The sequence below is a fragment of the Erythrolamprus reginae genome, chromosome 4 (assembly GCF_031021105.1).
Source record: "Erythrolamprus reginae isolate rEryReg1 chromosome 4, rEryReg1.hap1, whole genome shotgun sequence".
NCBI classification, from domain to species: domain Eukaryota; kingdom Metazoa; phylum Chordata; class Lepidosauria; order Squamata; family Dipsadidae; genus Erythrolamprus; species Erythrolamprus reginae.
The window spans coordinates 58,387,863-58,400,332 of NC_091953.1; the positions used below are offsets into that span (position 1 = coordinate 58,387,863).

The 12,470-nt window shown below is 42.4% G+C and overlaps 1 protein-coding gene across 3 annotated transcripts in view; it reads right to left on the reverse strand.

The window, feature by feature from the left end:
- SCAF4 (SR-related CTD associated factor 4) overlaps window positions 1–5,219 on the reverse strand; it is a 59,142-nt gene extending 53,923 nt beyond the window's left edge. For 2 of the 3 annotated variants that reach the window (XM_070750316.1, XM_070750315.1), the window contains exon 1: window positions 4,881–5,219. In XM_070750316.1, the coding sequence (XP_070606417.1) occupies window positions 4,881–4,910 (30 nt within the window). In that variant the 5' untranslated portion in view covers window positions 4,911–5,219. The remainder of the gene's footprint in view (window positions 1–4,880) is intronic. The other variant, XM_070750317.1, reaches the window with a different exon arrangement.
- Window positions 5,220–12,470: the final 7,251 nt, after the last annotated feature.

Below are 12,470 nucleotides of genomic sequence, written 5' to 3' on the forward strand. Positions count from 1 at the left end.
TATGGTCATAAATGGTGCTAGTCGGTCATTATGTGACTGCACCCAATTGTACAACCTGCTCTCTTGCAGTCATTAAACAAACACAAAGGATAAGCAAACCCATTGTTCATTATGAGCCAGTATACACCGGTTTCAGTTTGGGGGGAGGGTGTAAATTGCAGACACCAAAAGGGCCATGAGGGCTGGTTGTGAAGCACCCAAAATGCAGTCACATAATCAGTAGGGCCACAACTGTCAGAACTTTGAATATAGGCTCTATGTACCTTTTGCGGGTGCCTCATAACTTTGAATGGTCAATAACTGACCAGTCACAAGTTGAGGATTACCTGTAGTCATTCTTGGTTTGAGCTTCCCTTGTGTCGTGTAGAAAATAGATGTTTCTGTGTAACCACTGTTTCAATAGTTCCACACTTACAAGTAGATGGTTTTGGTTTATTTCTTTACATCTGGTGGAATTGGCCAAAATGGACTGGTTTTCCTTGGTTCTGATCATAAGGATTCTCCAAATAGTTTGCAACAAAAAACTAGAATTTACTTGGACCAGGCATTTCATATATTCCATTTTTTTAATCCACATATAATCTCATCATCATCATTTTAGCCATTGCCTAGCCACTGTAGGATGAAGGCCTCTTCCATGTTTCCAACCAATATGATCCTGGGCTTTCTTTTGCCAATTGGGCTCACAAAACTTGTTGATGTTGACCCATCTTGTTTTAGGTCTCTTCCATTCTATGACTGCCTTGGTCTACCTGCCATCAGTTCTTCTTACTATGTGATCAGCCCATTTCCATTTCAATTTTTTTTGCTCTTAATCATATTGTATTTTTTTCCTAATCCATGTGCAGGTCTTTGTATCTTGTCTTGTAATGCTGAGAATTAATCTATCTATAGATATTTTAAGAGTTATAGCATTGGTTAATTTGCTAACAATTTGTTATCTTGATAATAAGTTTCTGGAAATCAGGTATAAGAGTTCTTTGGCTACTATTCTGTATGCTAGGACATGCAGAGTGATGGCCCCAGATCCCTCATATGATACTCATTTGGTGAATCTTCTTCAAAATAATATTTTTGTAAAAACAGGACTGACTGTGACATCCCATATTATGAGATCAGAAACACAAAAGTCCACAGGGCTATTCATAAGAGGACTGCTCTTAGTGAAGAAAATTATTTTGGTCTTGTATGTTCTAATGGCACAATTGATCTAGTTGACAATAGTTGCCTGGCACTGCAGGTAAAACATTGTGCATAATTTGTAGGGAAAATAGGAGAGAAGATAAGCTTTATCGCTTTAATATTTGCTTCATTCCCTAATTTTACTTTAAGTTAGATTTTCCACATTTAATATTAAAATACTGTATTATGTTTCCCACATAAGCTTGTACTAAACAAGGAGACTAGTAACAGATAAAACACAGGAGACAGCTATTTCTCTTAAAATGTTTTAAATAATAAACCTAGAATTGCTTAAGAAGAAAATATTCAATTACATATTGTATTCATTTATTAAATGTTTATATCTAAGAGCAATACTCATTCACTTTAAAAATTAACAAGGGTAACATTCTTTTAAAAAAATAACATAATGGCTTTAAGAAAAATGCTACCATTTTCAGAAAAAAATAATTAAAATTGTTTAATTAGTTTGTACTGTTCGAAATAACAGGAATGAACAGAACTACCCTTCTGAGCCAATGAAATTTATGTTTGCTATATATCAATATACATTTAAGAATTAAAAAGTTTGGGATTTTACCCAAATTAAAAACAAGGGGCATCTCTCTCTCTCTCTCTCTCTCTCTCTCTCTATCTATCTGATTTGTATGCCACCCCTCTCTGTCACTTTGAACTGCCTTATAACTCTAGAGACATGCAGATTTTATATTCCTCATTCTGTATCTATCTGTAGGAACTAGTACTATATTTAGGATACATATATGCAACTGCTATACACAAATAATGCTGAATGCTATGACTATTTCATCATATCTCAAATCTAACCCTATCTAAAAGTGTGCAAAATCATATTTACTCATTATGGATTATTAGGCAACTTTCTATTTTCTTGCTAGAAATCTTATTGAAATTAAATGTTATTTCTTAAAACAAGTAACTACTGTATAGTCAATGGTGCCCATTTTGAAATGACAATATCCCTTCCAATAATTTACTACCATAGTGCCCAGCAACCTTCTTTAATCTTCTCTCACTTCACTTACATCATATATCGGACTGCAGTTCCTAGAGTTGTATTCCTCGCCACATCTTACACCACAATTCTCTTTTAATATGCTAGGTCTTGCACATATACTTCAGACTCAAAATAGACAGGAATCACACACGGATCATACACAGAATCCCACCTGCTAGGAGCTATAGATTAATGCATTTGCAAGGCAACACATTAAGAGAAGGCAGTTCTAGAAAAAGTTTTTAATATAGCTGAATTAAATGTATTGACTCAAAGTAAGTCAGCACTTGGCAGTTTTTAAGATGTATGGAGCAACTCCAGAATTTCCCAGTCAGCATCCTAAAGCTGTCAAGGTTGGGAAAGATTGCTTTAAAGCATTTTATCTGACCCTGAAGAGAGTGGCATTGAATCTTCAAGTGTAGGAACTCTGAAAAGCATTTGAACTCTTGACAAATGTTATTCACCTAATTGAGATTCTTTATGGATTTAAAAATCAGAATCCACCACTTTTGTAACAAATTGTACTTTAAATGCATTTTGTCATGTGTAGCTACAAATTACGTATATCTACATTTATCCAGGAAGAATATACAGGTAGTCATTTGGTGCCCAAAGTTACAAAAAAGTGACTTATAACTGGTCCTTGCTCTTACAACCATCGCAACATGCCCAGAGTCACCTGATCAAATTTTCAGCACTTGACAGCCAGAAGGCATTGACAATGGTTGCAGCATCCCAAGGTCATATGATCACCATTTGCAACTTTTAGTTTGTTTCCAACAAGTAGTGGACAAAGGATGGTGGATTTACTTAAGCCACAAGATTCACTTAACAGCTACAATGATTAACTCAACAATTGTGGCAGAAAATGTCATAAAATTGGGTGTGATTCACTTAACAACCATCTTGCTTAATAACAGAAATTCTGATCTCAATTATGGTAGTAAATCAAGAACTACCTATAATTTACAATAATTGTTGTGAATTAGCACGAAACCTCCATTCTACTTACTTTGTTAAAAAAAACTATATTCAGGTATATAGCTAAACAAAACCCATACACATTTATTTATTTATTTATTTATTAATTATTTATTTATTAGATTTGTATGCCGCCCCTCTCCGAGGACTCTTGTTCATACAGTTTTAGGAGTAATTTTGTGAATGTTAATTTGTGAATTACTTAAAAACTCATGCAAAGTTCCAAAGAAATGTATAACACCGCTTGAAAATCTATAATACTGTTCTATAAAATAAGTTATTTGCTCAATACAGGTAGTCCTCGACTTACAACAGTTTGTTTAGTGACCATTTGAAGTTACAAGCACCACTAAAAAAAGTGACCTATAAACCATTTTTCACACTTTTATCCCTGCAGACCATCCCCATGGGCACAGGATCAAAATCGATGTTTGGTCACTGGTTCATATTTATGATGGTTGCAAGTGTCCCAGGGTCATGGGATCATCTATTGCGACCTTCTGACAAGCAAAGTCAAACAGGGAAACCAGATTCACTTAACAACTGCGTTACTAATTTAAAAAACTGCAGCAATTCACTAAACAAATGTGGCAAGAAAAGTCCCAAGATTCCCTCCGGAGTTGGGCAGCATACAAGTTGAATTAATTAATTAATTAATTCAACTTGTATGCCACCCAACTCCAGAGGGACTCTTTGTGACTTTTCTTGCCACATTTGTTTAGTAAATTACTGCAGCTTTTTAAATTAGTAACAGTTATTAATCGTTTACCGTCTGTGTTAATTAATCTGGGGCAAAATTCATTAGCAACATACATTTTAGGCTCAATTGTGCTTGCAAGTCGAGGGTCACCTGCATTAATTGCAAGGGCCTCGTCATAGTCACAGCCTTGCTGTTAAAATTATGTTCTAGAGAGCGTCCAATTTCATCTTCCCTCAAATCACCCTCAGCCAATTCGAGCCACGGCCGTTTACGTTTTTATCCACCTCCCGTTTCCCTAATAGAAAAAACGGATGCGGCTCGAGACTCGGCTCAAGCAGCGTTTTGAAAAATCGAACACTTAGACGGTAAACGATTTTTTCCCTCCCCCCGCTGGATTCACTGCTGAGCTCTTCCATAACATCTGTAGGGGGGGGGGCAGAAAGGCCAAACGCTTCCTCTTCGCTCCACCCCATCTCTCTCCTCAAACACACACACACACACACAATGGGGGAATGGCAAACTCCGCCGACAGGAGGAGCGTGACCTAGCACGCAGATAGGCGCGCATCGACGAACTTCTACTCCCTTTCTTTCAGTCTCTGCACCCCCCCACACCCGCCCGCCACCGCCGCTGCACAGCTGACCTTAAGCAGCCCTGCAAAGTTTCCTCCACAATTTGGACCACGGCAAACGAGGTCATTTCTGAGGGCCTCCCGGGTTCCATAAGGGCGGAGGGAACGAGTTTCACTGACCAAAGGGGGAGCTCTCAGAGATAGGCCTCGGTGGTCTCGTGTCACCCGATGTGGCTTGGCCTCACACATGCCGGGCCCAGGAGAGACGGAGGGGGAACCCAAAAGCCCCGTTAATTTTCCCACCAGAGCCCTTAACACCTCCTCATAGTTCCAGTGAGGGGCCGTGCCAACCACCACCTCCTCCCATCCAAGAGGCCCGAGCCTTGCCGGGCCTGGCCGCCCCGCTCTCGCCCGCCGGACTCCATTCTCACCTCCTGGTTGAAGGCGTTCACCGCCTCCATGTTTGTCGGTCGGCGGGGCCTATGCTACCGCGCAAGCGGAACTGAAAGGGGATCGGCCGAACGTCCTTTTTCAGCAGCGTCCCGCCTTCAGGGCCTCGGCGCTAACATGTCCGTTTTGGCGGCAGCCCGCAGCGACTCGTTGGCGAAGTTTTCACACAGACCGTCCCTCTCTCTCCCTCTTTCCCTCCCTCTCTCTCTCCAGCGGAACGGCAAAGTGCACGCCGCGCACGGCACTCTGGGATAGCGAGGGCCTCTCCAGCCTCGCGCTACCCATCGCAGGAAGGAAACCGCAAGACAAAAAAAAAAAAACCATAGACACCCGAGTGAGCGAGTTGCGCACGCGCGGGAGGAAACGCATGCGATTGAGCTTTCTTTTGCCCCTTTCTCGGCTTTTTGCTTGACTGCTTCCAAAGGTTCTCTTTATAAGGGGCACCTCGCCCTCGTTTAATAAACATTTTGATGACTTGGCTTCACCTGAACGATAAATACGAATGCCAATCATTACTTAAATAATACACGCCGGTTAAAATCAAAAGGGCAATTTTTTTTTTAAAAAAAATCTGCACTTATTTCCGTTTTTACACGTCAGAAAAAGAATAGAATACTGTAGAATAGAATTCTTTATTGGCCAAATGTGACTGGACACACAAGGAATTTGTCTTGGCGCTGCATATGCTCTCAGTGTACAGAAAGAAAATACAGATTTGTCAAGAATAATGTGGTACAACACTTAATGATTTTCCTAGGGGTCAAATAAGCAATGAAGAAACAATATTAATAAAAAAATCTTAGGATGCAAGCAACAGTCATACAGTCCTAAGTGGGAGTAAATCAGTACACAGATGATACCCAGCTTTACATCTCCACCCCATGTCCAGTCAATGAAGCAGTGGAAGTGATGTGCTGGTGTCGAGGCTGTTGGGGTCTGGATGGGTGTCAACAGACTCAAACTCAACCCTGATAAGATGGAGTGGCTGTGGGTTTTGCCTCCCAAGGACAATTCCATCTGTCCATCCATCATCCTGGGAGGGAGTTACTGACCCCCTCAGAGAGGGTTCGCAACTTGGGCGTCCTCCTTGATCCACAGCTCACATTAGAGAAACATCTTTCAGCTGTGGCGAGGGGGGCGTTTGCCCAGGTTCGCCTGGTGCACCAGTTGCGGCCCTATTTGGACCAGGAGTCACTGCTCACAGTCACACATGCCCTCATCACCTCGAGGTTCGACTACTGTAACGCTCTCTACATGGGGCTACCTTTGAAAAGTGTTCGGAAACTTCAGATCGTGTAGAATGCAGCTGCGAAAGCTATCATGGGCTTTCCTAAATATGCCCATGTTACACCAACACTCCGCAGTCTGCATTGGTTGCCGATCAGTTTTCGGTCAATTCAAAGTGTTGGTTATGACCTATAAAACATTTTATGGCACTGGACCGGGATATCTGTGAGACCGCCTTCTGCCGCACGAATCCCAGCGGTCAGTTGGGTCCCACAGAGTTGGCCTTCTCCAGGTCCCATCGACTAAACAATGTCGGCTGGTGGGTGTTCTGCCGGGCTCTCTGATAAGAGCCTCCAGAAAATTCAAGGGTACAAATTTCAGACACACACACACATTTGAAAATTCAAAACAATGTTCTTTATCACAAAATTCAAAATAAACTAAGCACTCTTTTTGTATTGCAAAGAGCACTCTTCCCAAAACAACTGGGTAGTTTGTACAATTTCCCGTAAGCAGTCATTAAGTACTTAGCTAGCAGCTGTGAAGAAACTTCACACCCCTTCTTCTTCCAACAAAGTGAGACACACACACACACACACACACATGTTGCTCTGCTTTGTTTTCCAAGGCATGAAAAAGCAACAAAGTCCAGAAAACACAGGATTCCTGACGAACTCCGATCAGATATTCTTCCACAACGGCCAAACCCACATGCTGCTATTTATAGCAGCAGCCCTAATTACTGGAGCCCCACCCAAACACAGGTGCCCTCCCTTATTTCCTGTAATATCTTCTTACTTGGTCTCTTCTACGCATAATTCTGCACTTGCGTGTGTCCAAAAAGTCATCATTTGAATCAAGGGAAGATAAGGGAGATTGACTGCCTGGGCTGTGTGCCAAGCCCTTCTCTGCCGAGTCACTCCCACTTTCTTCTTTGTCCCAGGAAACTAAACTCTGAACTGATTCTGTCGGCAATAACACAGGCCTGTGACATGTTGAATTTTCCCCTGCATCCACCTCCCCATTCCCTGGGGCAGGAGCTGGGCCAGAGCCAACCAGAACAGCGGCACCCGGGGGAAGAGCCTTCTCTGTGATGGCTCCGACCCTCTGGAACCAGCTCCCCCCGGAGATTAGGATTGCCCCCACCCCCCTTGACTTTTGTAAACTCCTTAAAACCCACCTCTGCCATCAGGCATGGGGGAACTGAGACATCTCCCCCTTGCCCATGTAGCTTTTGTGTATGATATGATTGTGTGTATGTTTTTATATATTGGGGTGTTTTTTTTAGACTTTTTAATGTAAAATTGTTATTTTTAGATTTTAAATATTAGGTTTGTTACCATGTATTGTTTTTTATCACTGTTGTGAGCTGCCCCAAGTCTACGGAGAGGGGCGGCATACAAATCTAATTAATAATAATAATAATAATAATAATAATAATAATAATAATAATAGGGTGATAGGAATGATGAGAAAAAACTAGTAGAAATAGTACTGCAGGTGAGGGTAGGAGTTGTAAGAGTGTTGTAACCGTGTGGATGATTGGAAATGAACCCCTCGCTGGTAGGGATTAAGGTGCTTCAGGACTGAGGCTTTCTGGGTCTACCAATCCGAAAAATTACACATCTTGGATCACAGCCTGTAACTGGAGGTGTTTCCAGATAGAAGGTTCTTAGTAGTACAGGTGACCTTAACTTACAATAGTTCGTTCAGTGACCGTTCAAAATTACAAAAGCACTGAAAAAAGTGATTTAGGACCATTGTTCACACCTAAGACCCTTGCAGCATCCCCATGGTGAAGTGATTTACCTTCAGATGCTTGGCAACTGTCTCATTTATGATGGTTGTGGGGTGCAAGGGTCATATGATCAGCTTTTGCAACCCTCTGACAAGGAAAATCAATGGGGAATCCAGATTCATTTAACAACCTTGTGTTACTAATTTAACTGCAGTGATTCACTTTTGCATCAAGAAAAGTTATAAAATGGAAAATATTGGCTTGTGCTGAAATAGACCAATTAACAAGGAAAAGGAAAAGAAACCGAATATTACTCAGTATAGAATAAATTATGGAAAAGAGAAAGAATGGATAAAAGATCAATCATAACTGTCAATACTTGAATGATTAATATCAAATCATTATAGAAGAATATAAGATTATTGTAAAGAATAATGTAAAAAAAGAAAGAACGAGTAATTTATACAAATGTCGCTTTATAAAGTAATTTATAAAAATGTAAATATATATGTATAGGGAAAATAAACTGTTCAAAAAAAATAAAGGGAACACTTAAACAACACAATATAATTCCAAGTAAATCAAACTTCTGTGAAATCAAACTGTCCACTTAGGAAGCAATACTGATTGACAACAATTTCACATGCTGTACGCATTCAACTTTGTACAGAACAAAGTATTCAATGAGAATACAGTATTTCATTCATTCGGATGTGTTGAGTGTTCCTTTTATTTTTTTTGAGCAGTATATATTGGTGGATACAAACCAAGAGATGTTTATTGTAAACATGGGGAATTGTACCCATATATGTTCATCTGTTATGTTTATGTAGGTGTTTTATGTGTACATAATATTTTTTTTTAAAAAAGTTGTAAAATGGGGTGAAACTCACTTAACAAATTTCTAACCCTTAACAAATTTCTAATAGTTGGTCTAGAATACAGCCACACCAGCTGTTGTGGGTGCACCTAGATACACTCACATTACACCAACTCTCTGTGAGCTACACTGGCTCCTAATCGGTCTCCAGGTGCAATTCAAGGTGGTGGTCATTACCTTTAAAGCCATACATGGCTTAGGGCCATTCTCTCTTCAGGACCATCTTCTACCACATAGCTCCCAGCAACCGATAAGGGCCCATAGAATTAGTCTTCTCTGAGTCCCATCAGCTAAACAGTGTCGGATGGTGGGGCCATGAGGGAGAGGCTTCTCTGTGGCAGCTCTGGAACCAGCTACCTCCTGAGATTCGTACTGCCCCCACCCTACTGGCCTTCTGGAAAGCTGTAAAGACCCGGCTTTTCCGGCAAGCCTGGGGCCATTGACTGGATGGTGCACCATCAAGATCCAGCCATAAATGGCATGTACTGTATGGTTATTTTACTGTGGGTTTTAAATTGTTTCTAAATTGTTTTTTTAAGATGTTCTTTTAATACTGCATGTCTTGGGGTTTTGGGTTGTGAGCTGCCCAGAGTCCTTAGGGAGTTTATTTATTTTTATTTTATTTATTAGTTGGACTTGTATGCCGCCCCTCTCCGACGACTCCGAAGAGTTGGGTGGCATACAAATTGAAATAAATAACCATTATTTCCAAAGTAAATGATTTTTCATTCTATTCCGTGCTTTTTCTCCTTTTGGTCCAGATTTCAAGAGTAGCTACAAATAGAGGACACTGTGATGTTCAAGTCAGTACTTATGTCATCAGGCTTGGGGTCACTAGACCCCAGCCTCTGCCCAATGAATGTATTTGATGTGATAGTATGCATGTGACTGTTTGATTTTAAATGTTTAGTTTTTAAGATAATTTTTAAATTAACTATTCTATTAATTGGCTTAGAAATGTTGTATATATTGTATCTTTTTTATGAAAATGTTGTAAGCCACCCCTAGTCCATGGAGAGGGGCAGCATGTAAGTCCAATAAATACTGGTAAATAAATAAATATTTAAAGCAGAGGAAAAAATTGCCAAAATGAAATAGTTTTTCAACAATTGCAACTATATTCCTTACTATAGCCAGCATTAATAACTAGTGACCATTAAGGTTCAAGGAGCACCAGATTAGGAGCAATTTAGCCTTGTTTGTGTTGTATCCTGTAATGGCTACCTTGTAACTCTGTAAATAGTTTGTTCCTCTTTCAGCGCTGTCTGAGCCCAAGCAGGAAGTCGCTCCTGATTGGCTCAGACGCGGCCGGCTCTAGCTTTGGCGGGAACCGCAAATATATAAAAGGAGCGGTTTCTCCAGGCAGAGTCAGTCGGTACTCGCTGAATTGTCACTTTACCTTGCTGAGCTGTCACTTGTTCTCTGAGCTGAATAAAAGTACCGATTGCTCAAAACCCTGTCTCTGGGTCTACTTCACTGGCGACGAACGGACGGAAGAAACTTCGCGTGCAACATGGACAAAATCCAGATCGGCCAGGCTCCGGAACTCTTCGATCCCGAGAAATCGACATGGGACGAGTACATGGCCACCTTCGAGATCTTCCTCGAGGCGGCAGGAATGCAGGACGCCGAAGCCGATCGCAGACGGGCTATTTTCCTTAACTACTGCGGCGCAGAAATCCGTAGACTTGCCCAAACTCTCACCGAACCGGAACAAGCAAGAGCCACAGCGTGGGACGTCCTACAACAAAAACTGGCGAGCCATTTCAAGCCGACCAAACCAGCCATGGTTTTTCGGCATCAATTCCACATGATGGCTCAGAGGGAAACCGAGTCGATCAGCCAGTTTACAACGCGGCTTCGAACGGTACTTGCTCAATGCAAGTTTAAAGACCCGGAAGCTCGCCTCACCGACGCCTTGGTTTTCGGCATGAAAAGCAGCACGGTGAGAAATAAACTCCTCATCGAAGAAGAGCCGAGCCTACAAACCGTGATTAAACTGGCGCAAACCGCAGAAGCAGCCGACGCAGCGGCGAGAGAATTGAAAGAGCACGGAAGGCGAGAACTCATTGCAAAGATCGACTCCGCGTCTCCCAGCGCCGTGGAAACAGACAACAGCCAACAAATTCCCAGCGGAGACAACTGCCTCCTGGTGCAAGACCAGCCGAGACACCTGAGAGCTACTCACCCAGCCCCCTGCGCGGGCTGCCGGGGAAATCACCAGCGCCATCGATGCCCCTTCCGAGACGCTACATGCCGCCGTTGCAACCGGAGAGGCCACATCGCCATCGCATGCAGAGCAACAGCGCCAGAGGAAACATTTGCCACACCGCAATACCAGCGACCTCAAAACCAGACCCCCCAAGCGCGAGAAAGGAGACCATTCCGCAACGCGGGTCAAAGGAACTACTCAACCGCTAACCGCGACTACTATAGAGGTAACTCTCAATTTTCCGTGAATAACACGGCAACCAAAAAAGGGGCTAAAATTGTTATATCACTGTTACTCAATAACCAACCTTGCTCAATGGAGCTGGATACGGGCTCTAGATATACCATCATGCCCTGGGAAAAATTTAAACTGTATATGCCTAATGTATCTAAGGCTGACCTAAATCAAACCTCTTTGGTGATTAGAGACTTTCAGGGGGGAGTAATCTCGGTCTTGGGAACAGCAAATGTACCTATCGCATTCAAGAATGTTAAATGTACCCTTCCCATGCTTATTGTAACAGGGGCCAAGCACTCTCTTCTGGGTTTAGCATGGATGGAACCACTGGGGATCGAGATTTCGGGTGTGTGTAATGTAAACTGTTATGATATGCCTAACTTTGTGAAAGAGTTCCCTGAAGTGTTCAGCCCCACACTGGGATTGTATAAGGGGCCCCCTATATCTTTCTCTATTGACCCCAAGGTCCCACCGATCAGACTAAAACCTCGCAGGGTCCCCCTGCCGCTCCTCCCCAAACTAGACATACAGCTGGACAAACTCATTAGCCAAGGTATTTTGGTCCCTGTGGAGCAGGGGCCATGGGAAACTCCCATAGTTACCCCTCTGAAGCCAGATGGCTCTTTAAGAGTTTGCGCTGATTACAAATCGACCCTAAACAAGGCACTCCAACACCACCCCTACCCCATCCCGGTTGTGCAACAACTGCTACACTCCCTGGGGGAGGGGAAAAGGTTCGCAAAGATCGACCTGGCGCAAGCTTACCAGCAACTTCCGGTCGATGAACAAACAGCAAACGCTCAAACAATTGTAACGCACAGGGGGGCTTTCAAATGCACGAGGTTACAGTTTGGGGTAAGCATAGCCCCAGGAATATTCCAGAGCATTATGGAACGCCTATTGTCAGGGGTAAATGGGGCCATTCCATACTTTGATGACATCTTAATTGCAGGGGAAAACCAGGAACAAGTAAACAAAAGAATAAGGGAAGTACTTAAGAGGTTACAGGACAAAGGTTTAAGAATCAAGCCTGATAAATGTGTCTGGGGAACCAACAGTATAGAATTCCTAGGATATAAAATAGATAAGGAAGGTATCCACCCCACAACAGAGAAGCTGAGAGCAATTAGAGAAGCCCCAGAGCCACGAGATAAGAATGAGTTGCAGGCATTTTTGGGCCTCCTTAATTTTTATTCCGTTTTTTTAAAGCAGAAGGCAACAGTAGCAGAGCCTCTCCATCGTTTACTCCAGAAGGAAGCCCGCTGGACATGGGGGAA